The following is a 26,811-nucleotide window of genomic DNA, read 5'->3' as shown; positions in this document are numbered from 1 at the left end:
TTAAGGCCCTTTGCTTACCTCTTTGCAAACTAGGAGCCTTTAGGAATTCTATTTTGGAAAGATAAAGGTATATACAAGTAGGTGTTCAAACCATTAAAAAAAAATTAGCCTTAGAGAGTCTTCAGATAGTTCAGTGTCAGAAGGTTAAAAGGGAAGAACATGTCGTCACTGAGCTAATAGAATGCTATTTCTCTGAAAGAACACAAAACATTATTAGTAGAAGGAATGCAAAAACTTAATGTTCCTGGAGGAAAGAGAAGACATTATACTTCTGCTAGCCTTTGTGACTGAAAGATCTGATGCTCAGTCTGTGGTGTGTCTGGTCCTCCAGTCTTGGCCATTGTCCACCCCCATTTCCCAATCAATGAGAACCCCAGCAGAGTGTACTTCTTTTCAAGATTGAGTTGCAGAGAAAACAAATTCCCTCCCGGTAGAGACTGTGATTTGGAAGATCTCAGATCTTGTTCCCAGACCTAGCATTTGGAAAACATTGGGCAGAGATTCAGAAGGAGTCCCAGTGGAATTGGGATCAAGGATTTTCATAAGGAGTAAAGAAAAAAAAAAAAATGACTCCAGGGAGCTGGAAGAAGATAACAGTGATATTTACTGATTATATATGCTGGAAATCACTAGTGTAAATACACCCTGGGAAAGCGCCTGTGTACCTTACTTGGGTTGGTGAGTGAGGGGACGTCAAAGGCTCAGGACACTTATGTTCATCTTCCCTGTGTTGGGGCTGTCCAGTGAGCTCCCTGATAAATCACGGCCTTTGGACCATCTGCACAGGTCAGTTTGCTCAAATAACAGGAACTGACTCTAAGACTGCACCAGGAATAGCTCTCAGGAATGAGCTAGTTTTTCATCCTCTCATGAGACCCTCTGTCTATCTTTTTGCATTTTCTTTCTTGAAAACAACTTTTTTTAAGTATATATTTTTGATTATGTTGTTACAGTTGTCCCAATTTCCCCCCCTTGGCCCTGCTCTGCCTGGTATCCCCTTCCCTCCAGCAATCCCTTCCCCTTAGTTCATGTGCATGGGTTGTGCATGTAAGTTCTTTGGCCTCTCCCTTTCCTGTACTCTTCTTAACATTCCCCTTCTTATTTTGTTCCTACCAATCATTCTTCTTAATCCCTGCATCATTTTGCCCATTTTTTCCTTTCCCCTTCCCTGATAACCCTCCAAGATTTCCACACTTATGATTCTGCTCCTGTTCTGGTAGTTTGCTTAGTTTGTTTTTGTTTTTTAGATTCATTTGTTGATAGTTGTGAGTTTATTGTCATTTTAATGTTCATAGTTTTGCCTTTTTTCTAAAATGAGTGCCTTTAACATTTCATATAATAAGGGCCTGGGGATGATGAATTCCTTTAGCTTTACCTCGTCTGGGAAGCACTTCATCTGTCCTTCCATTCCAAATGATAGCTTTGCTGGATAGAGTAATCTTGGTTGTAGGTCGTTGCTTTTCATCACCTTGAATACCCCTTGCGAGTCCCTTCTTTCCTGCAAAGTGTCTTCTGAGAAGTCAGCTGACAGTCTTACGGGAACCCCTTTGAAAGGCACACACCTTGTGCACAAGCTTCCCGGATGGACAGTCATTGAGAGCTGCTGTTTGCGTACGTGTTCATGGCAAAGCCCTTTGTATTGTTCAGGGACTTAAAAAAAAAAAGGATTTTATTTACTTATTTATTCAGAATTATACTCTTGGGAACTATTTAAAGAGAAGATGAAAGTTTTTAGATATGAACTAAAAAAAAAAAGAAGAAGAAGAGGTGGTGTGCGTAAGCTTTTCAAAATTCTTATGGGAGGACGAGCACAGCGGAGTCTGAAGGCTGCTGCGCTGGGCGTCACGTGGCAGAAAGGCTACGAATTGAGAGTCCGTTCGGCCGTTTATTGGTTCTGCTACTTTGCACCAATTACTTAAATGATTCTGGCTTGTCTCTCCTGTACAATGGAAACAATACTTTCCTTGCTAAGCTGTGGTGGGAACTAAGTGATTTGATGTGAGTGACACCCAGCAAAGCGTCCTACATGTAATCAATAAATGTCGTTTTGCCCTCACTGCCCCCAGAGCTGTGATGGTTCCTCTCCGTCTCCCTGCCTCCACTCCCTCACATGAACTCAAAGTCAGCCTCACCTCCCCTTCCTGTGAAACCTGCTTGATTCACATTCTGCAGGTTGCAAAGTATGTTCCACATGCTTGTTCACCCAACAGATACAAATTGAGCACTTACTCTATTCAGGCGTTATTATGGCACTGGGGATAGATCTGTGAATAAAAAACGAGGAAACCCCTATGTCCATGAAGCTGATATAACAAGTGCCTGGTGATGGGAATGCACGGGGAGCCCCCTGTATAGCTGCATCTGTTCATTGTTAGTCAGCGTCCCTTCACAGTGGACAGTCCCACTGACTAATGGGGAGACCAGTCAGATCTCTGCAGATTGGTCTACCCATCCAGCTACCCATCTATCCAGCCATCCAACAATTCAATTAAAATGTACTACTAATAAACTCCTAGGTGTTAGGACCGTAATTCATGAGAAGGCAGTCTTACTCTGAAAGGTGACCATGTATTTTAATGAAGTCCCCCTTTGTGCTCCCTTTAACACAATTACGCATAGGTAATAATTGCATCATATCTCTGTTTTGAGCTTAAAACGCAAATATCTCTGGTTTTCTTTAATTTTTTTTATTGTTTCCTACTTGTTTAAAATATCTAATACATTTTAAATGATTCAAACCAATTTCTGTATTCTTTCCAAAACAATTATTTGTTTTATTGAGACTGGCTTCTAGAATGAACCTTAAAAAGATTTTTTTTTTTAATGATTTAAGAATGGGGAAAGATCTAGGCACTCAAAATGATTCTGTTTCTATTGATTTTGAAACAGTATCATGGAATGTTGTTCTACCACTTACTTAGAAAACTAGTCTCCCATAAATACAGCATTGAGTTAGTTTATTCAGATTTTTATCCAGAAATTTAAAAATAGCTTATAATAGTCAGCACACTCTGTTTTCTTCTCTGCCCAACCCTCATAGGTCCTGATGTTCAGAGAAGCCAAAGTTTTTAAGATGAGACATTTCAATCCTGTGAGCCAAAAAGATCTTTTATCAAAGTACAGAGTTCCTCGAGTTAAAATAGTTTTCCTTTTTTTTTTTTAATTGGGATAAAGTTCACAAAACAAAATTCACCATTTTGATTTTTTAAAGTTTATAATTCAGTGGTTTTTAGTATATTCATAATGTTGTGCAACCATCACCCTTAATTCAGGAACATTTCTATGACCCCCAAAGAAACCGTGGACCTTCCAATTATCCCCTTTGCAAACCTCTGATAATTAGTAATCTATTTTCTGTCTCTACATATTTGCCTATTTTGGATATTTTACATGCATTGAATCATACACTTTCACTTAGCATAATATTTTCAAGGTTCATGTATATTGTAGCATGTATCAGTACTTCATTGCATTTTATGGTCAAATGCTTTGCATGGACATAGCACATTTTGCTTATCCAGTCACAGTATTATGAATAATGCTGCTATGAATATTTATGTACAGGTTTATGTGTGAACATATATTGTCAATTCTCTCAGTTATATACTTAGCAGCGGAATTGCTGGATCAGATGGTAACTTTATTTAACTTACTGAGGAGCTACCAAAATGTTTCCACAGTAGTCGTATCATTTTTCATAAAATATTATATATATATTTGCTGCATGTGTGCAAAATATGTATTTCTAAACTAGAGGGTTCCTTTCCTAGTTTCAAAAAGTAAAAAAGAGCACTTGAGTGAATTTTATTTGGATTTTCAGGAAAAAAGATTAAATAGAAGAAGATTCCACTGAGAAATGAAGCAATTATTTTTATGCAAGCATTTTATGTATATATGTACATATAGGTACATCTTTTTACTTCTCAAAAATATATTTGACATATAAAGAATTTGAGAATTTTTTTCTTTTTTGGATTTTATTTATTTTTAGAGGGGAATGCAGAGAGAAGGAGAGGGAGAGAAACAGCACTGTGCGGTTGCCTCTCACTCACGCCCCCAACTGGGGACCTGACATGCAACTTAGTCATGTGCCCTGACTGGGAATCGAACCAGCGACCCTTTGGTTTGCAGGCCGGTGCTCAGTCCGCTAAGCCATACGAGCCAGGGCTGAGAATATTTTTATTTCTAAGAATAAACATTGATATTGATTCAGTATAACCACCACTAAGGAAAGATTAGGTCAAAAAAAATTGAAGTTTTCTTTCAGAAAACATTTTCATCACTCACTGTGAATAATGAAAGTGATTATTTTGAACATCGCAATCCATACTGTGTTTTAAGAGATGGATTTGTGTTTACCGTGGGCAGACTTCCAATCCGGGACATAGAGCCTCACTTCAGAAGGGAGCTGTCTGGAGGAGCAGAGGCGACTGGCAGGACTGTCCCGAAGGACCCGGACGGGCTGTGTGCTCAGCCCTGCGCATGGAGTCAGCAAGGCGTTCTTTCAGGCGCGCCAAGCCCTGGGCCGCCAACCCCTGGTGAGTGTCCTCAGTATGTGTCCTCAATAACGTCTCCTCGGCGTTGGTTCTGTAGGCATGGATTCTACGAACCCTTCGTGGGACAAAAAGCCAAACAGTTCTAGAAATCGATGGATTGTGCCTGCCATTTTGCAACTCATTTTTAGTATTAAACATAAATCCTTGCTACTGTCCCTGAATTGCACCCACATAATCTTACCTAATGGGAAGATGCTCATTTAAAAGCTGCAGATTCTTGCTCTGACACACTAGGTTTAAATAGCAAAAACCGTCCTATATGTTCAGAGCCACAGAGTCCCCATAACTAGTAGAGTAAGGACAACGCACTTCAAGAGAGTAGTAGGCAGGATAATGACCTCAAAGATGTCCACATCCTAATCCCTGTGAATATGTTCTGTTTCATGGCAAGGGTCACTTACAGTTGCCCATGGAATTTCGAATGCTAATCAACTCACCTTTCCATGGGGAGATTATCCTGGATCATCAGAATGGCCCCAGGATAAACACAAGGGTCCTTAGAAGTAAAAGAAGGAGGCAGAAGAATGACGGTCAGAGAGGGGACATGATGAGGGAGGAGGAGGTCAGAGGTAGGCTTGACCTGTCACTGCTGCTGGCTTTGGAGGTAGACGGGCACAGGAGCCAAGGAATGCGGGTGGCCTCTAGAACCTGGACAGGGCAGGGGAACAGATTCCTCCCTGGTGCCTCCAGAAGGAACACAGCTCTGCCCACCCCTGGGTTTTCACCAAGGGGACCCATTTTGGACGTCTGACCTCCACAACCATAAGACCATCAATGTGTGTTGTGTTAAGCCTCTGAGTTTGTGGGAACGTGTTACCGCAACAGTAGGAAGCAAATATGATATTGTTACACGTGACGAAAAAAGACGTTGGGCGTTAAGGCAGAGAAATGTTAAATAGTGAAAAATCTGAAAAGTGTTGAGCTGATGAACATGTGTTATGGACAGTGAAGGAGGAGAGGGTGGTGGAGAGGAGATTATACTTATCCAAAGTGCTCATTTGGAGAGGGTGCGGGGGCAACTGCAAAGCAATCTTAATTTTGAATGGTTCCTTAAAGAAACCATTATTTTAAAACATTAAGCAGCAGCAAGAGGAGGAAGGAGAGAGTGGGGCGGAACAGTAATGGGGTTCAGGCCTGACCTGGGCCACCCCCTCCGCATTCGGTGCCACTCTGCCTGACACCTTTTGAGCCCGGTATTCAACGTTTCTGAGTCTGTCTTCGTGGGATAAAATGCGGGAAAAAGTGCTCCGCCTACAGTTTTAACAAGAGCCAACCCATGGAGGCCCACTCTGCTAGGACGTATAACCGATCTTTATTTACAAATGTCTGAAGTGCTAAGGACCCACTTAACAAACAATAGTTGTAAATACTTTAACTTGACTCAAAACGGTTTATCACAGAGTTTAACACCGCTTTCCTTTTTTTATTCTCTTAATTTACTTCCTTGCTTCAGTGAAATGCCAACCTGGCCTTTTTTTTTTTTTCATTATAAACCAACCAGTTTATTATTTTATAATAAGATGTATAATTTTAACCATGCAGACTGAAATACCTATGTCAGCATGAACAGTGCATTTCCTTCCTAGAGGCAGTTACATGGAAAACCAGGTTATTGATGAGTATGAAATCCAAACAAGGGAAGGTCAATTTTAAGCCTAGAAGAAGATGGAGAAGCAAGGGTCAATAAGCTGGAGGCTGGGCTGTCCCTGCTGTGGGAAGGTGTGCCCAAGTTTTATGAACGAGGTATAGGCTTAAAATTGGCCTACCTGGCCTTTTGAGGAGTTGTCATAAATCCACCGGGGAGTGTGGGCTGGCCGGCCCCGAGACTCCCCGGGGCAGAGCTCCGTGGCGGTCTGTAGTGTTTACCAGCAACTCCGGGCGGAAGGAGCGCAGGGCGGAGAAGGAAGGCTCCTGAGGACATGAGGTTGCAGAGGACTGGGCAGAACGAAGGACAAGGCTGGCAGAGAAACCCCAGCCCAGGCTGGGGACTTGGTTGTCCTCCCACCCTGGGGGATGAGATAACTGGAATTCCCAAGTCCATCACAGTTGTTTTAAGGGCAGATACGGAAGCTCTTGGGCAAAGGGAAGCTCTTGGGCAAAGAGAAGACCGAAGCAAATGCATGTGAATGGTTAGTGGTCCCGGCAGTCAGTTCTGGCTGTTGCGGCAAACACTCCAGACTGTGTGGCTTTTAAGCAACAGGAATTTATTTCCCACATGTGTCTGGAGGCTGGAAGCCCAGGGTCAGGGAGTCAGCGTGGTTGTTTCTTGGGAGGGCCCTCTTCCAGGCTGCAGCCTACTGACTTCTCATTGTATCTTCCCATGGTGGAAAGAAGACGGGAGAGCTCTCTGGGGTCCCTTTTATAAGGGCACTCATCCCATTCATGAGGACTGCACCCTCTTGACCTAAGTACCTCCGAAGGCCACACCCCATAATACTTTCATGCTGGGGTTAAGAGTGGTCTCTTTTGGTCCATCTATCCTCTGCTAAAATGTGTTTATAATAATGATGTTACTCCCATTGGATTTCTGCCTCAAATTATAAGACCCTGAACTACCTACCTCACTCTCCCTAGCGAGCCCGTTTATTTCCATGGTCTTCCAAACCATCCCCAGTCCACTTAGGTTTTATCCCCTCTTCCCTCCTTTCAGCTGGCTTTACTTAATGTCATTCAGCCTACACTGTCCTTGGACTGTCCCTGAGCAAAGCCGCCTCCTTTCCTCTCCAGTGTTCATTCTGAGTCATCTTCCTTCACTCATCTATCCACCCCTTCAGTGTCCCCACGGCACGCAGCACAATGAGGACCTCACTGCAAGGCCGTGAGCACTTCCTGACTGATTAATAAGGGGGCAGGTAATGAAGACAGCCAGAGAGAGGACAACATTTATCTTGTCACTGATGATAATGAGCTGGTGACAGCAGCCCATTAGACACAAAGAGAAGCTTTCTGGGATTAATTCCTTCATGCATTTTCTTTTTGGGTTGGTTTGCACAGACATGGACAGTTTAAATTCATCTGCGATTTTTGCTTTTTCGTAGGTCACTTATACTTATTGTCTTTTCTATACAACATGAATATGGGGTAAGTATAGTAATTGGCTCTGATTGCATGTTGAAAATTCACTTTATTGAATGCATTGTTTTGTTACACTTTTAAACAGGTCACTCTCTGGGATTCAGTTTTCTCATCTGTAAAATGAAGGGTTGGACTAGATGAGTTCTAAGGTTTCTTTTATATTTTACAGTCAAGACTGCTTACCAGACTGCCTCTAAATGCTATTGGAGACTTCTTTATTTTATAATATAACCTTTCTTAAAATTCTTTTGGAGAGGGCTGGGAGCAACTGGTCCACTCTAAGATTAAATCAAGAAGTATAAGATTAACTCTGGAGAAAGATAAGCCTAGAATATTCTGTAATAAGATCTGAGAATCTAAGTTATTAAAACCCAGCCTCAGATACCTCTGGGAAATTCTATGGGCTGCCTGAAGTTCAGGTTGATCTTGAGATAACTGGACTGATTTAAATCACTCTAGTGAACACATTTCTGTCTGTCCATCCTCTCCAGCTTGGATCCACCCAATCCAATTCCTCTGATGCTATAATAGTTACCATAGGTCTTTCCAAAGCAAATCCAATAGAAAGTTTTTGTTCTTTTCTTACCAGTCAGGAGTAGAAGGTGTATGTGTTCAGAAATGAGATGCCTTGGTTCTCAGCTCTGACAATAATTAATCTCAATTTATCCAAGACTCAGTTTTCTCCTGATTGAAGTAAGGATCTTAAGACTTGTTCAGCTTAGTTCACATGCATTGAGAACATCACCTGAAACAATAAATGGAAACATGTTGAAATATACATGTGTGGGCTTTTTCTATTTTTCTTATGTGATACTTCTAAGTTTATTCTTGTATTATTCTTTCTTTTTAATTATGAAAGTTTAGAGAGTCCTAAGTTTTACTGTCTTTGTTTCTTATGTTCTATATGAGTGAATTTGGTTCCTAAACTAAAGATTGTCCTGTCCTGGATTCTCCTACCTACCCGTGTGTGCAGAGATTCTAGAGCTCACACAGTGAGTGGCTATACCATCGTTGGGTTTTAAAGGTAAAGATAGACTTTGCTGCAATGTCTATGGGAGGCAGTTTATCCTTCAGAGTGTTAAGTTCACATACCTGTTGACACAAGAATTTCTCTTTTTGGAATTGATCATACATATTTATACTGATGTATGCATAAAGATAAATGCACAAAAATACTAGTTTCAGGATACCGCTCAGGAAGGGAGACAGCTAAATGTCCAGGAGTAAGGACTAATTATACAAGTTGTAGTACTTTGTCTGATGGATCACCAACTGTATCACTATGAGCAAGATCCAAGGAAATATACCATTTGGGTAAAAATAAAACAAGACCAAAACCTCCGAAAAAGTGTTTGTATGTGCGTGTGTGTATACACATGATGATTATGTGAACATATTCATAAATGCTCAGACGCTAATTTGGAGAGATTGATTACTTCTAGGTGAAGGATAGGGAGGCTAAGATGGAAGAGAAAATGTCTTTTCCCATTATACTCTTTTGCACTCTTTGACTTCTTAACATGCTTATGTTATTTATTACTCAAAAAGGAAATAGAGGTACACATGGAATAACTTATTTTTTTGAACTTTCTATGCAATAAATACATGTTTAAAAATATCTGTGATAAAATAGTGACTTTTCCTTTTTTCTCTTTGAAGAAGAGTAACATTGGTGTTAGAGACTATCAATGTGTTCCCAGTGAATATGGTTTATACTTTGAATACTGACTTGTCTGAGATATAGTCTTTACCTTCTTTTAATGGGTTTCTATGATCAGTTTTGGAGGTGCAGTTTCTTCTATAAATCTCTCCTTCTTTTAAAATGATGTTTATTGTGATATGTTTAATGTAGAAGGGTTTTGTAGAGACTCAAATCACCTCTTGTTTTTTTTTTTTTTTCTTTTATTGGTCCAAGTCAAAGCTTTATATGCAATTATTTCTGTCTCTTTATTAGAATCTGATGATCTATTTTAAACTGATTTCTCTCTGAAATGTAATTTTGCTACCAACATCTCAGTGATGTTTGGCACAATTAAGAAAAAAAAAACACAATAAAATAACAAACTTGCCTTTATTATCAAGCCATCTAATCAACTGACCCTCTTTTTTCATGGTTATTTTGATATTTCACTGAACACATAGCAATGAACCCAACCCCAACCTTAAGTGAACCCAAATGTTCAGACTGGTTATTGTAAGCGCTTTCATGCTGTCCTGACCTGGCCCGGGGTATTTATTTAATTTAATTTTTTTTACTTAATTAGGCTGTTGAACTTACTGTTTCTGCATCAAGACAACAATTTTACTAAAAGCTAAAAAGGCATATATTACCAAAATTTCAACTACATTTTTTTAAGTTAAATTATCTAATTGCTTAGCTCTTGTCAAGGTTTAAATTCTTATATACTTTCAATGACACATTAAGAGTGTTGTTTATAAAGATGTCTTTTTATTAATGCTTAATGTAAAGATATTTTCTTTTGACTTGTTTCTGAGCATATTTTTCCTGAAAAGGAATAAAAGATGCTGGATAGACCTTTCTCCCTCATATATACATATACATATATATATATATATATATTTTATATGTGTATATTCATATATACATATATTCATATATTTACATACATATCTATGTACCTGCATAGGTATGAATATATACATATATGTATATGTATATACATATACACATATATATAAAACTTCCATCTGAACTAAAACATTGGCTTAATTGTTTTATGTTTTTGCATTATACACTCGTCTGTCTAATAAAGCAATGATTTTCAACCTATGTGCCACGGTACACTGGTGTACCTCAAGAGGCACGCTAGTGTGTCGCAAGAATTTTTAAAACATGCAATACCTGACTCTTTAGTCAGTGACCCTGACCTCGTTTTCCTTAGATTGTCAAATTTTAAAAAATGACAACAGCCAACACAAGAATAGCCATCTGGTATGAATGAATCAAAAATATACCTATTTTGTTTGTCATATTGGCAAAAAATATAACAATTTTTTGGTGTGCTGCAGAATTTTAGTAATTAGTGTATGCGTGCCATGAGATGAGAAAGGCTGCAAGTCATTGTTCTAGAGGCTAAAGTTTACAGACCCCAAGTGAAAGAACCAGAAAATTCTCCAGAAGAACTAAATGAAATGGAGGCAAGCAATTTATCAGATAGAGAGTTTAAAGTAACAATTATAAGGATACTCAACAGCATGTAAAAAGACATAGAATCATAAAAAAGGATCAGTCAAAAATAAAGAATGCAATATCTGAGATAAATAATACACTGGAAGGAATAAATAGTAAGTTAGATGAGGCAGAGGATAAAATCAGTGTTTTTGAAGACAAGGTAGAAAAAAACATTTAGGTATATCAGCAAAAAGAAAAAAGAATTTTAAAAAGTGAGGGGAGCTTAAGAAACATTTTGGACAACATGAAACATAATAACATCCATATCATGGGAATACCAGAAGGAGAAGAGAGGGAGCAAGGAAATGAGAACCTATTCGAAGAAATAATGACTGAAAACTTCCCTAATCTGGTGAAGGAAAAAGTCACACAAGTCCAGGAAGATCAGAGTCCCAAACAAGTAGGACCCAAAGTGGCCTACACAAAGACACATCATAATTAAAATGACAAGGCTTAAAGACAAGGAGAGACTCCTAAAAGCTGCAAGAGAAAAGCAGCTAATTACTTACAAGGGAGCGCCAATTGGACTGGCATCTGATTACTCAACAGAAACATTTTGGTCCAGAAGGGAGTGACCTGAAATATTCAAAGTGAGGAAAAGCTAGGACCTACAACCAAGGTTACTTTACCCAGTGAAGCTATCATTTAAAATGGAAAGAGAAATAAGGAGCTTCCCAGACAACAAAAAGCTAAAGGAGTTTGTTAACAGCAATCCAATATTGCAACAAATGTTAAAGGGCTTGCTTTAAGAAGAAGAAAAAGAAAAAGAGGAAGAAAACAAAACAGAAGAAAACAGTCTAACAATAAAATGGCACTACATACATATCAATCAATAATCACCCTGAATTTAAAAGGTTTAAATGCTTTAATCAAAAGACATAGGGTAGCTGAATGGATAAGAAAACAAGACCCATATATATGCTGTTTCCAAGAGATCCATCTCAGTCCGAAAGATGCACACAGACTAAAAGTAAAGGGATGGAAAAAGATATTTCATACCAATGGAAAAGAAAAAAAGCTGGGGTAGCAGTGCTTAAATCTGACAAAATAGATTTAACACCAAGGCTATAGTAAGAGACAAAGAAGGACACTACATAATGATAAAAGGAACAATCCCACAAGAAGATATCACCCCAGTAAACATTTACACACTCAACAAAGGAGCACCTAAATATGCAAAGTAAATCTTGATGGACATAAAAAGAGAGAAAGATCAACATAAATACAGTCATAGTTGGGGATCTTATCGCTCCTTGACTTCAATGGACGGATTTGCCAGGCAGAAAATCAACAAGAAGATATTCATCCAGATGGGTAGGAGGGGCAGAGTAGCAGAGATGGACAGAGACACAGTGTGGCATGGAGAGGAGGTAGCAGTGGCAAACAGACAGTCCCACATTTGTATATGGTGGATAAAAAGTGGGAGGGATACCTTGGTAGTGAGCAACCCCAGCCCCAGGCCAGACTACACAGCCCAGGGTTCTAGAATCAGGAAGATAAATCCCCATTACCCCTGGCTATAAAAACCAGTGGGGGTTGGGATGGTGGACGAAACTGCCAGATATTCACCACTTAAAAGATCCGCATGGACTTAGAATGTGCTAACCCAGCCACTCTGGATTTCACCATTAGGGCACTAGCGGGAAAGGCACCAGTCACATACAGGAAGGAGGTGAAGTGTCTGGAAATGGGGTGTTTCAGGCAAACTTCCAGAAGCCAGACAGTGGCATTGTCCTCTCTTTGCGTCCTTCCTTCTTCCCCACACAAAAAAACAAATCAGTGAAGTGGGTTTTCCCACCCTGGCACATACCTAAGGCAATTAACAAAATTAACAGGTGCTTTTTTCTACAATAGGCCACACTACTAAGGCAGGGAGTAAAAGCAGCTCTACTTAATAGACAGAAACAAACACAGGGAGGCTACCAAATTGAAAAGACAAAGAAATATGGCCCAAATGAAAGAACAAAACAAAACCCCAGAAAAACAACTAAATGAAATGGGGATAGCCAACCTCTAAGATGCATTTCTCTGAGCATCCTGATGGCCAGGATGCTCAGAGAAATGATTGAATATGGCAAAAACAAAAAAGAAGAAATGAAGGTTAGACTAAGTGAAATAAAGAAAAATTCACAGGGAATCAACAGTGAAGAGAAGGAAGCAAGGGTTTAAATCAATGATTTGAAACAAAAGGAAGAATTAAACATTCAACAAGAACAGAAAGAAGAAATAAAAATTCAAAAAAAAACAAGGGCAGTATAAGAAGACTCTGGGGCAGCTCCAAACATGCCAACATATGAATCATAAGGCTGCCAGAAGGAGAGGAGGAAAAGCAAAAAATTAAAAACTTATTTGAAAAAACAATGGAAGAAAACTTCCCTAATTTGGCAAAGGAAATAAACATAAAAGTCCAGGAAGCACAGAGAGTCCCAAACAAGTTGGACCCAAAGAGGACCACACCAAGACACATAATTAAAATGCCAAAGGTTAAAGATAAAGAGAATCTTCAAAGCAGCAAGAGAAAAGCAGAGAGTTACCTACAAATGAGTTTCCCCTAAGACTATCAGCTGATTTCTCAAAAGAAACTTTGCAGACAAGAAGGGACTGGCAAGAAGTATTCAAAGTGATGAAAAGCAAGAACCTGCAACCAAGATTGCTCTATCCAGCAAAGCCATCATTTAGAATGCAATGGTAGATAAAGTACTTCCCAGACAAGGTGAAGCTAAAGGAGTTTATTACCACCAAGCCATCATTACAGGAAATGTTAGAGGGACTTATTTTAAAAAAAGAAGTCAAAACGGTGAACATTAAAAAGGCAACGAACTCACAACTATCAACAACTGAATCTAAAAAAAACCAGCCAAACAAACTAAGCAACAACCAGAACAGGAACAGAATCATAGGTGTGGGGATCATTTGGAGGATTATCACCTCGGATGGGGAAGGGAAAGGATGGGGGAAATAGTGCAGGGATTAAGAAGCATAATTGGTAGGAACAAAATAGACAGGAGGATGTTAAGAATTTACACTCATGACCCATGGCCATGAACTAAGGCAGGGGGAGGATTGCTGGAGGGAAGGACGGTACCAGGTGGAGGGGGGAAAAGGGGGAAAAACTGGGACAACTAATAGCATAATCAATAAAATATACTTAAAAAGGCAAGTTCCAAAACAATAAATAAATTTAAAATAGATTAAAGACTCAACTGTCAGACCTGAAACCATAAAAATCCTTGAAGAAAACACAGGCAATAAAATCTCAGACATAGCTCAGAGCAATTTTTTTTTTATCAGATATATCTTCCCAGGCAAGGGAAACAAAAGAAAAAATAAACAAATGGGACTACATCAAAAATAAAAAGTTTTTGCACAGCAAAGGAAACCGTTGATAAAATAAAGAGTCAGCCTACAGAATGGGATAACATATTTGCTGATACATCTAATAAGGGGTTAATATCCAAAATTTATAAAGTACTTACTAAACTCAACAACAACAAAAAAACAAACAAGCCAATTTTAAAAATGGGCAAAGGACCTGAATAGACACTGCTGCAAAGAGGATACACAGATGGCCAATAGACCTATGAAAAGATGTTCATGTCACTAATCATCAGAGAAATGCAAATTAAAACCACAATGAGATACCATTTCACACCCATCTGAGTGGCTACCAGCGAAGAACCGACAAACAAGTGCTGGTGAGGACGTGGAGAAAGGGAAACCCTTTTGCACTGTTGGTGGGAATGCAGATTGCTGTGGCCCCTGTGGAAAACAGCGTGGAAATAACTCAAAAAATTAAAAATCAAGCTGCCTTTCAACCCAGTGATCCCACTTCTGGGAATATATCCAAAGGAACCCAAAACACTAATTTGAAAGAACACAAGCCCTGCTATGTTCATGGCAGCGTTAGTTACAATCACCAAGATATGGCCGCGGCCCAAGTGTCCATCAGAAGATGAGTGGATAAAACAACTGTGGGACATTTACACAACAGAATACTACTCGGCCATAAAAAAGGAGAAAATTTTACCCTTTGCGACAGTACAGATGGACCTGGAGAACATTATGCTAAGTGAAAAAAGCCAGCCAGAGAAAGGTAAATACCATATGATTTTACTCATCTGTGGAATCTAATGAACAAACTGAACTAACAAGCAAAACAAGAGACAGACTCATAGATGGAGAGCAGATGACAGCTAGTGGGGTGGGGAGGGGAGGTGGTTATGGGGTGTAGGGATTGAGCAAAAGGGAAAAAGGATCATGAACGTGGACAACAGTGTGGTGATTGCTGGGGGGAGGGGGAGGGGACTAAAGGGTTATGGAAAAAATAGAGTAAAGATTAAATTTAGAAAGAAAATAAAGAGCGTGTCAAAGAAAAATTAGCTAAAAGTGGGAAAAAGGCTGAAGTTATTTAAAGTCAGAAGCTTCCTGATTGAGAGATACATTAGAGGACCCATCTTGGAGTATTAGCAAAAATTGTAAGAAGAATAATTTTAACCCAAAATGCAAGCCTGTTTCCAGAGTGTTGACATAAGAGGGACTCGATGAGGAAAACACGCTCCTTGGAGGTAAAGCAAGAGGGTCCTGAAAATAAAAAGCAACAAAATTTATAATTTAAATTAGATACCATGTGCACTTATGGTTTTCCTAACTACATAGTTTACACTCTAAGAGTGTTCAGTTTAGTAAATGAATCTCACCAGGAGACAGAAATGCAGAAGATTCTGGTGAGGGCATAGTGGCTTCAGAAAGAGCCTTTTAAAAACCCTAGCTTATGTAGTTTATCCTGCTCACACACACTTCTGCTCACAAAATCATCAACCCTCTTCATTATCAAGCCACGAGGTGAATTCTTTGCCTTCTTATCCAGGAGTCCCTCTCTATATTGTGGTTCACTTACCGCGGTCTCACAGTATCACGCGATTTTTTGAAATATTATATTTAATTATTTATCGTGGATTTTTTGCTATATCGTGGGATTTTGCGGTTCTGTACAGTAAATACTAAAATAAATGTAGTTCCTACTTCGCAGATTTTCACCTATCGCGGGGGGTCTAGAACATAATACCTATGATAAGTGAGGGATTGCTGTATATCAATAGTAGTTTCTTTCCTTCGTGACTGCAAAGGTAAAATATACTGTGGGGTTCTCATGAGTGAGGCAAACCAAGAGTGCTTGGTGGGATGTCGGTGTCCTGGACCCAGCTGAGGGATGGATTCCCGTTTACTGAGTCGGATTCTTCACTTTCCAGAGCGGAAAGAAGTTCACGGGTCCTTGTGGAGGAAGAGACTGCTCTGTCTGCCACTGCTTTCCTGAGAAGGGGTCTCGGGTAAGTGATCCCAACACCAACAGGGGTGCCGGGGGGGAGGGGGGATGAACTTTCAGTTAAGCCAGAGGAGTAACCCCTGGAGCTCCACGGCACACCATTCTGCCTGTAGTCACGAGGAATGTGTTGTTCCCTTAAGCATTTGTGGAGAGGGTCGATCTCATATTAACTGTTCTCATCGTGATAAAAACAAAAACAGAAAACAAAAAACAATGTGGGCGGTATACTGGATTTTTGAGCCACGGGGAGTATTTGACATTAAGTAGTTTGAGATTCTTAGTATGTTCTGGTAGTCAGCAATGTTTACATCTTCTATATCAAAGTTCTATACATTCTGATAAGCAGTCCCAATGACATTAGACCATGTGTCAGGCGCAGCAGACAGTCTGGGAAGCAGTGGCTCACCCCGTGTTTTATACACCAGTTTTGTGAACTGCCAGATCCAGAAAGGGTCCACGTGTTAAATGAGACCTATTGGGCCGCCATCTTGATATTCAAGTTGCATATCTGCACTTTAAAGTCTCTAAGAAGTACCACAGGGAGTTTTGTAAAAGCCTATTTAACTTTGTTTTAACTAGTGTTTCCATATATTGGACCACATGACTCTTTTTCTGGATAACACCTACCGAAATGCTATGAACTATTGATCTATAATCAAAGCAATAGCTGCATGTCTCATTAGTTCGGATGTGCCAGGTACTGTCCTGTGTGCTCCCTGCCTCCTCACAACACGGCGACTCTGTCAGTGTCTTAGCACACTGACTTTCTGGTGCAGAACCCTAAGGCACAGAACCACGTAGGGGCTCGCTCAAGTCCATCCAGAGCAGTGCTTTTGATGACCGCACTAGACTTCTGTCTTTTAATGCACAAGAAGACTCTTGGTTCCTATATATCGGATCTCTTGAACATTTTTGAAACTCTCTTCTATAATGCGACAGCAGCAGCTGGTAGGCCACTCATTGCTGCTGGAGCAGTAGATCAAATAATTATTTTGATTAAAAATACTCCCACAATCTTATAGGAAAGGAGTATGTTTTAGAAGCTTGACTATGTTTGAGCCAGAGCAATGGTTCTGTTGAGAAATGTCCTAATCAACTCCATGGGTCAAGGCATGACGCTCTAAGAGCAGAATTTGGTAAAGATCAGTCAGTAGGGACGCAAAACATTACCTTCCCAAGAGAAGGGAGGATATATTTCTCCCACAGCATCTGTTTATCTTCACATAGTAGGTGTGCAACATGGGAGTGGCTACCTTATTGGGCTTGAGGCAAGTCTCCTTCTTCTAAGCTGCTTTGTTTCTTCTTCAGTAGTTCAAAACCTTTAGTGATCACAATTCATTTTGAACTTTTTCAAGCCACTTTATATTTTATAATTTTTATTTTCCATTACAGTTGGCATACAATATTGTATGAGTTTCAGGTGTACAGCAGTGGTCAGACATTTATATAACTTACAAAGTGATCACCCAGAGGAGTGTCTAGTACCCATCTGGCACCATATATCGTCATTATAATATTATTGGCTCTATTCTCTTTGCTGTACTTTATATCCTCCTGACTGTATTTATAATTGGAAATTTGTGCTTCATGATACAATTTAAAAACAAAAGGTACGCAGCTTCAGTTATAAAATTAAATCCTGGAGCTAGGATGTCCAGCATGGTGACTATAGTTATTAACACTATATTCTGCATTTGAAAGTTGCTAAAGAAGTAGATTTTAAACGCTCTCCTCATAAGAAAAATATTGATAGTTATGTGTGGTGACGGTAGTTAACTAGACTTATTGTGATGATCATTTTGCAACATATACAAATATTAAATCATTGTGTTGCATACTTGAGTCTAATATCATTTTATGTCAAACAGTCTGACTTTTCTAAAAGTATGGATGCTAAAATCTAGCGATCTAAGATGCTTTAGCCCTTTCCATGTGAGTATGCACATTATTCAGGAAAAAAAAGCCTGGCTTTTGTGTTAGGTTGTTAATATAAACATGTTAAGATTGTATAAATGAAAAAGAAAAGAAATCAGTGCATCTCAATTTGAAACTCTTTGAACCCGAGACCCAAGAAATATGGATTGATCAGTTCTGTGGCAGAAAGGGTATGATGGCACCACACAACAAAGCGGAAGTGTCGCTTAGGAAAGGCCACCTTGGTGTGGTCCTCCAACTTAAATGAGTCTAGGAGTTGCTTTCGTGGGGACGTTTGATGATGTCTAGAGACATTTGTTGGTTGTCACATGTGGGTGGAGGAGGGTGTTACTGGTTCTAGTGGGTAGAGGCCAGTGATGCTGCTCAGCATCCTACCATGCACAGGGCAGTCCCCACACCAAAGATGTACCTGTCCCCAACTCCCAATAGTGCCAAGGTTGAAGAACGCTGCCCCAATCCTACAACAGCTTGTGAAGCCACTATAATTATTATTTCCATCTGTCAATACACAGAATGGAATTACAAGAGTTTTAAATAATTTGCTAGTATGTGGGAGAAGCAGGAAGCACACCCGGGTATCTGGTGTCCACCCCGTGGGTGCCACCCAGTGTTTGCCCCAGGATCAATGAGAGGATGATCGTGCAAAGGTTCAAACATTGGTTTTAGTCATCACCTAAGCCTTGATTTTTTCATATTTATACTACACATACTTTCTTCTATGTTCCCTTGGGCTGTTCAACAATCACGAGTAATTGCATATGTAGAGGGTACACTTTGTGTCCTATAAGAGAGTCATCAGCTCATGGGTTAGGATTCCTCACGGGGAGGACCTGCACTCTGCTGTCTGCGTCCCTGATTCTGGGTGGTCAGGGATTGCCATGTGCGGAACACCCATTGCATTCTGCCCTTCCTGAGACAGATGGGTCCCCTGGGAAGGATGCAAGTTCCCGCCGACCTTTTCCAGCTGGGGATCTGGAAGCGTGGCTCATGCAAACCTGGAGGGTTTTGGGAGGCGGGCACTCCCAAGTTCTCAGCAGCCTGCCAACTCATATGCCATCTCTGGAACCGCATTGACAGCCCAAGGTGGACTATAAAACTAGGACTGTAATGAATTCAGGAAATCTGAGCAGCTGTTTGAGGCAGCACAGCCCATTCATAGCACAGCCGGGGATTCATTCCTGAGAAAGAAATGATGTTCTATCCCATGGCTTAATGCCTGAGTGAGCAGTTTGTTCAAGCCCTAAATCAAAACTGCTGTGTCGGAAGCAATTGTTGGGAAGCCAGGCTGCCCCACTCCCTGGAATGAATGAGGCTAGGGTTTTAACTGGACACTGAAGCTAGAGTTTGACACGGAGTTGGGACGAGTCCAAGGACAGCTCCCTCAGTGCCAACAGGATGAAGTTCAGGGTCACCAATGTACGGCTGGAGGCCCACAATCTAGCTTCAATATGTGTTTCCATCAATAATCACTATGACTTCCCCTTGGACCCTCTCCAGCTGCATCTGTGGGGGCCTCACTCTCCCTTGAACATGATCTAAATATTCCCACTTCTCCAGCCCTTTTTGGAGAGCCTTTCCACTTCCGGTCTGCGTCTATCTTTTCTGCCCTCCCCAAAGGAGCTCAGGGGAGATGCCACCCCCACAAACCTCCTGCCATTCCAGACAGTGCGGGTGTTCCTGGGTGGGAACCTGGTTTCCTTCTGTGGCACTTCCCGGGCCCCGACTGTAGCTCTGTTTGAGTTTGCGTATGGATGTGTCTGACTCTCTCAATTAGACTGTAAGCACATGCTTCATAAAGGTGGTCATGTGGACACATGTTGAATGTTTATGCTGGCTCCTGGCTCGTCTCGTAGTGGACACCGTAGAAATATAAGTTGCCTGCTTTGGCTTCTCCCCTTTGAGAGCTGGCGGTCATTTGTTGGTACTTCTTTGAAATGATTGCAGAAGTTAACGTACATAAATCAATACAGTAAAATTCAGGCGCCAGCCCAGACGGGATTTGGGATGCCCTGCTGGTGGCCAGGCTGCAGGTGGCCAGAGAAGGGGAATGGAATTAGCGGGGAGTATCTCTCAGTCTTCTCACCCCAGCATTTAAATCTATTAAACATGTCGTTGCACACAGTTCAAATCCCCTTGTGAATTTCAGGTAGGGCCAGTACTAAGCACTTGGAGCAGTGGCAACAAACATGACCGTGGCTGCACTTGGACCTTCTAAGGGTTCAGTAGCATCCTGGGAAAACCTGGACCCTGAGCTCCAGACTGAGACTTAACCCTTTGTGCCAGAGGGTTGGTCCTGTCTGTCCGGCTCTAACAGCCATGGTTCTAGGATAGAGAGCATAGCTTTTCATACATGGCAGCTGCGTACCTGGCTTCCCAAATACTCTGTGACTGTCATGACATTCACCCAAATGCCGCGAGCATCCCTCTTTAAGGATGTGATGAGGTGGCATTGGGGAAAAAAATTATTATTATCAGTTTCAAGAGAAGAAACTTCCATGGTTTTGATGGTCATCTCCCTGCAGGGAAAATTATGTCTTTATGGACTAGGATGGGACTTTTGATAAGTTCTGCTTTAGTGACTAGGGTGATAATAAAGACACTGTCTATAGTTTTTTTTTAGAAAAAAAAATTTATACTCTTTCCATTCAAAAAAGTATCACAACTGTTAAATCAACACAACTTTATAATTTAGCAGTTTTATATACAAGGAGGTCAAATGGCTTAAACCTCAATACCTGTCTTAGTTATTTTTGGTGTGAAAACCAAAATCACACATTAACGAACTAGCTATTTCTTTGGGAATTTTAAATCACTAAAAAATGTACAAATATTTTTTCTGCAATCTCAATCACTTGTTCCTTACACTTCTAAGAGCCTGCACCTCATGATAAAACTGGAATTTACTTTGGAAATTTGAATTTTGGTTAACATTTTCATATTAAATGATTCGAACACAAAGTTCTAGAACTCAGTCTCTGTATCACTCACCCAGCCAGATTCTAATACTGTTGAATAAAAGAGCAGTTATTCTTATGTCCAAAAGCTCACATAAGTCAATTGTGTCACGTTATGATGTGAGCGGGTCCCAATGACAACTGAGAAGCTGGCAGGTTTGGTCTGTCAGCAACCTCTTAGTTTATGTATTCCGCTTTCTTCTTTTTCTTGCCCTGTCTCTCTTCTGCAAGAACTAATCTTACCCCACTGCTGCCCAAGGTGACAGACCCAGGTGTCATCAGATGACAGCAAGTCACCTGAGGGTGTGGCAGATGACCTTGGGGACCGTAGGGAGGTGTACAATTGATTTGTTATGTGAAGTCATCAAAATTAAAAAAAAAAAAATAATAATAAATAAATAAATAACTGCCCAGCAATTAAACAAACGTCCCAGTAGAATTCAGCTGCCAGTTTACGACTTTGGCTTAGCTTGTTAAAATGTTTCCCCTGACAGGAGCCTTAACCTTGATTTTTGAAGAATGACAAACTTGAAAAAGCTAAGAGTATAAATCTTCAGTTACAGGATTTTTTTTTTGCAGGTGCCTGAGGAAGTATTTCTGAGCAGATGTGGGGGTCGGGGAGGTCGGGGGAGGAGACATACTTATCACCTTACGCTGTTTGGCTTACTAATGATCATGGTGGTAGCAGCAGCGTCTGAGAGCTATGAATGGAAGAATAACTCCAACCATCCAACATGGCTTTCAGTATGCTGACGACTCCCTCTCTCTAAATCTAACATTTGTGTTTGGGAACGAAAGCAAGGAAACAAGCTTATATTTGCCTTCTATGCTATGGAACGCATTGTTTTCCAAACTGGCCACAGGTATGGAACCTCCCCCCCAGGGACGCCAGTTGCATTCTGGGTCTGAAGGTAGACTTTGGAGAACGTACCTGCCCCCGGCAGTCATCTCATTAAGTTGCCGGTGACAATTTGCAGCTGAGCCTTTGGTCTCCTCACATGGAGTTCAACTCCATAGCAACAACGGCTGAGCTCTGTGACCCAGAGTGAACTGGGGCCAGGCCAGCACACAGCTCAGCAAATGAGGGACTGCGCTGAACTCGAGAGATTCAAGGTCATTATCAAAGTGGAGGCAGCCTTGTTGCTCAGAAATAAAGACTACACACAGGTGCACATCACAGCAGGGTGTCTTCCACGTAGGAAAATGGGAAGCCATGTTTGTGACGCCGAGAACACCCTCTAGTGCAAGGAAAACATCTGCCTAAATGAGTTCAAAAGTTGAATTACAAAGTTTTTAGGAAAGACAAATATAGTTTTCCTTTCAGATTCCATGTTCAATAAGTTGCTAAGAAATCCACAGGGAAACAGCTGTGTCTCCAAGGTGCTAACTTTTTTCACTCCTCTGTCCTACAATCTTATCTGCAATTAATTCAGCAAATAGCCAGTCATTGTTCCATTCATTCAGCAAGTAGCCACTGAGCATTCTGCAGGCATCAGGGGAGCTGTGAGGCCTTGCTGGCAAAAAAGAAAGTGTCTGTGGCCTGGACCTCAGAGCCCAGCAGGAGAGGCAGTCACCCTCCACCTGTTACTTCTGAGTGCCTGAGGAATGCCAGGACAAAGATCCTTGCTCTCTCCGGGGAAGGCGGGGTGCGGGTGGTAGTGCATAATTTGGTGCCCTAACTTGGTTTTGCACAGGAGCATGTGTGGGGAGGGATGGGGCGAGGGAGCTATAGGTTAACACCTCAGCTTGGACATGGTGGCATCAGAAGTCACCTAGCAATAGCCTGGAAGAAACACGTTCTGTTAGTTCCTAAGGCTGTCTTAACAAATTGCCACATACTTGATGGCATAAAACAGCAGAAATGTATTTACTCACAAGATGTAGAGGGCCGGAATCCCACATCAAGGGTATTGCTGTACTCCTTCCACAGGCAAGAGGGGAGAGTCACGTCCTTGCCTCTGCTAGCTTCTGGTGGCTGCCAGCGTTCCTTAGCTTGCGGCCACATCACTCTAGTCTCTGCCTGAGTCTTTATCCCACCCTCCCCTCTGTGTGTCTGTATCAAATCTTCATCTGCGTCCTTCATACTGAGATTCACACGATGGCATTCTGGGCCCACCGGGGTCAACCAGGACAAACGCGTCTTCTCGGGATCCTTAACATGACCGCATCTTTTGCATGTAAAGTAATATCCTCAGGTTCTGGGGGTCAGGGTGTGGACATAGTTTTGCGACCACCATTCAACTCACTACAAGTGTTCGGGCAGAGAGAACAGCCTCTACTTGGTCCCTGGAGTGGGAAGGACACAGGCTGGCACGTTTGAGGGACCACAAGATGGTTACAAAGGTTTGATCAGAGGAGGTGAGGGAGCAAGAGGCATGAGCTGCAGCTGGAAAAGTAGATCCGGGTTATCCTGAATGATGGGGAAGGCTTTGAAAGATTTGAAAAGGGGTGGCAGCGGGTTGAATTCATGTTGTGAGATCATTCTGGGGGGACAATATTAGGGAAAACTTGTTAGGCGTCTGCTGCAGGTGAAAGGTCGTGGTGGCTTAGCCAGCGGGTGAGCGTGGAGGTGGGGGGAAGCGGGTGGGTGTCAGGAATTGACAGGAAGGAGAGGGTGACCCTGTGTGGGACAGTTACCGGTGGGCGAGGAGTGAGCAGCTGTGTGCCCAGGGCTGTAAGGCTGACGAGCACATTGGGGGCATGGTCATGAATCCCCGAGTCCAGATGTGGATTTATGGAACTTGAGATCAACTGGACAAAAGAGCAGGACTCGGAAAGAGAGGTCCGGGCTGGGACGAGAAATGCAGTGATGATGCAGAGGTGGATGCGATTGCCCCTGGAAATGGACGAGTCTGCACCAGAGGAAGTGAGAAGAGGCCGGGGTGGGGAGGGGGGACCCCGTTCCCGGGGCGAGGGGAACAGCACAGCAGCACAGACAACGGAGGGAGGAGAAAAACACAAAGACGGGGTGCGGGGCCGGGACACCCGAGGGAGAGCAGAGCCAGGAGGAAGCAGGGACAGCCAGCAGAGCCTGGCTCCTGGGGAGCCTACCCAGACCCCTCAACACTGCCTCCTTCGGTCCCCACAGCCGGTGGCCAACGTTGGGCCGATGTGGTGCCATTTAAAAAAAATGGGAAAAGCGCTGTTTCACTTGGTGCGAGGGCGACCTTATTGCTCAGCGGCAGGGCCATGTCTCAGGTGCTGCGTGGCGTTCTTCCCGCCGCGGCGCCTTCAGAACACCCCTGAAAACCCCGAGTCAAGGCCACTCCAGGCTAAACTCCCCCGTCGGTTCCCTTATTAACAGGAGAGGGGACGTCAGGTACAAGGAAAACATCTGCCACCACAGTTGAGTCTCCTCACACTGTCTCATCTGGAGTATCACCTTTCGTTCTTTTTATAAGACACCCCCTTCCCCCCCACCCCCGCCCCCGGTCGCCAGCTGTTCCCCCTGGAATGGGGGAGGCCCCGCAGAAAAATCTGCGCGCGGGAGTCCTTTCGAGGGTTTAAGTGATGTTATCCTGCCACCTCGTGGCCGTATTTTGCATTACAACCAAGCATTAAAAGAAGCAGGAAGGGTACCGCTGAATGCTTCTCTGTTAATTTTAAATATAAAAGTCTTAAAGGCAGGGCAGGGGAGCGCAACGGGGAAAAAATGGGAACAACTGTAATAGAGCAACAGTAAAGAAATGTATTTTTAAAAAGTCTTAATTTATTCAGTATTCCACTAGTGTATGTGTAGGATCTATTCTGTGCAAGGCTGTGGCCGAGGTTCGAGAAATAACGGACGTGAATCTCTGACCTCAAGCAGCTTCCTCTAAGACAGCGGTTCTCAACCTGTGGGTCGCGACCCCTTTGGGGTCGAACGACCCTTTCACAGGGGTCGCCTAAGATCATCGGAAAATACATATATAATTACATATCGTTTTTGTGATTCATCCCTATGCTTTAATTATGTTCCATTTGTAACAATGAAAATGCATCCTGCATATCAGATATTTACACGACGATTCATAACAGTAGCAGAATTACAGTTATGAAGTAGCAACGAAAATAATTTTCTGGTTGGGGGTCCCCACAACATGAGGAACTGTACTAAAGGGCCACGGCGTTAGGAAGGTGGAGAACCGCTGCCCTAAGACATCCCCCCGAGGCGCTATTGAAGTAGCAGGCGCAGGACAGGGCTGGACAAAGAGTGGCCAGTCTGCTGAGGTGTTCGTTGTTTCAGGGCGGATGCCGGCGTGTGTAGGACAGCGAGGTTATAAGGCCCGGGGTGAAAGGAGAAGCAGCAGCTTTGAAGTCGGAGGAAATGGACTCGGATCTGTGCACCCCCAGATGGTAGCCAGGTGGCGTCGAGCCCTGGCTTCGCCTCTCTGAGCCCGAGCTTCCTTGCTTGGGTGCAGCACGTGGTCCCCAGGGACAAGCAGATCAGTGGCGGGCCAAAAAAGTCCAATGGAAGGTTGTGGTTTTAAAAATGCACATGTTCTCATAGTTGTTGGTCACTTCTTCCAAGCTGTGAAATAAAAATTATTCGGTCGCTGTCCCACTCAAGAGACGCGTCTGATGTAGCCGATTCACAGGGACAGAATCCTAAAGGAATGCTCTGTCCACCGGAGGCCTTTGTTCTTTGTTTGCACAGCTGGCCCGGGAGCCTGGCGCAGCTGCAGCCGCAGTGGGGAGGTGCACTTACTGGTCTGAGGACACAGAGTCAGCCTGGTTTTTGAGTAGAAAGGAAGATGACCTGGTGGCTTCCCATGGCATGCTGAAGTTTTATATTGTTATTTCTGGTTGCAGCGAATTCATTTTCTGATTTTACTGTCACTGAAAGTTATAAAGCACAGAGGTAATTCTGCACATGCAGGAGCAGAAAAAAAAAAAAATCAGGACACCATGTATAAAAGCCTGTCATTCCACCTGTCATTCCACAGGGCATTTCTGTTGTTGGATTGAATGCAATGTAGCAATTTATTGTATATCACATTATTGTTTGGGGGTGGAGGGTGCCTGGTTAGGAGTAGAGTATTTCTTTAAAAACAGATGTTTTAAGAGATAATTATTTTTGTTATTATTTAATGATTCTCTTGTTACAGATATATGTGTTACAGGCCTATTACTTATGCCTGTTTATTCTGAAGTTAATTCTCCTATAGCCCAATAAATAAGGAAGCTCAAATATCTACCCATAACCATAGTTTCTTTTGTTTTGTTTTTTTACTGACCCCCTCTTTTATATGAGGTAATTTAATGAAATGGAATTAGGGTCTACATTGTTGTGGATAAGTGATTTACCCAAATTGGGCGAACTAACAATGACTATTTTGAAGATTGGTACTTGGGACGTTTTCATGAGCAGCTTTCTGACAGATTTAATACTGTTGTACAAGGTTTAATGTATTTCTTTAAATTGTTTTATCCCTTAATAAAATACCTGTTAATATGAAAAAAACAAACACTAAATATGAAACAAGCAATGTCGTTTTTCAACAGCCTTTGAAATGTAGGCATTTAGTGTTTTACGGTAGTTTTTCCAATTGCAAAGTAGAGGCTGTATTTGGTGTTTAACACAATTGAAATGAAGGCATCCAACGCCTCTGTTCTATTTCCACAAAAAAAGACACCAGCACACCTGCATTCAGGGCCAGGGCTCAGGGTGGGGCTGGTGAACTTCTCACTCTGGGGCGGGACCCTCATCATCATCATCATCATCATTGCAGGCTTGCAAAATTACTATCAGCTGGAGCTGTGGGAATGGACGTTCAGAAATAAGAGAGAGCAATT

At 42.0% G+C, this 26,811-nt stretch overlaps 1 protein-coding gene across 1 annotated transcript in view; it reads left to right on the top strand.

The window, feature by feature from the left end:
- The window catches only part of COL4A4 (collagen type IV alpha 4 chain), a 105,932-nt gene that overhangs the window by 5,570 nt on the left and 73,551 nt on the right, over positions 1–26,811 (top strand). Inside the window, exons 2-4 of the mRNA XM_090284782.1 lie at positions 4,369–4,538; positions 7,595–7,637; positions 16,074–16,151. Coding sequence (XP_090140908.1) covers positions 4,483–4,538; positions 7,595–7,637; positions 16,074–16,151 — 177 coding nt within the window. The 5' untranslated portion in view covers positions 4,369–4,482. The remainder of the gene's footprint in view (positions 1–4,368; positions 4,539–7,594; positions 7,638–16,073; positions 16,152–26,811) is intronic.

The sequence above is a fragment of the Furipterus horrens genome, unplaced genomic scaffold (genome assembly GCF_987537825.1).
Source record: "Furipterus horrens unplaced genomic scaffold, mFurHor1.1.pri manual_scaffold_1, whole genome shotgun sequence".
Taxonomy (NCBI): Eukaryota; Metazoa; Chordata; class Mammalia; order Chiroptera; family Furipteridae; genus Furipterus; species Furipterus horrens.
The sequence above is the reverse complement of the archived record's forward strand: the minus strand, read 5'-3'. Positions and strand labels throughout refer to the sequence as shown.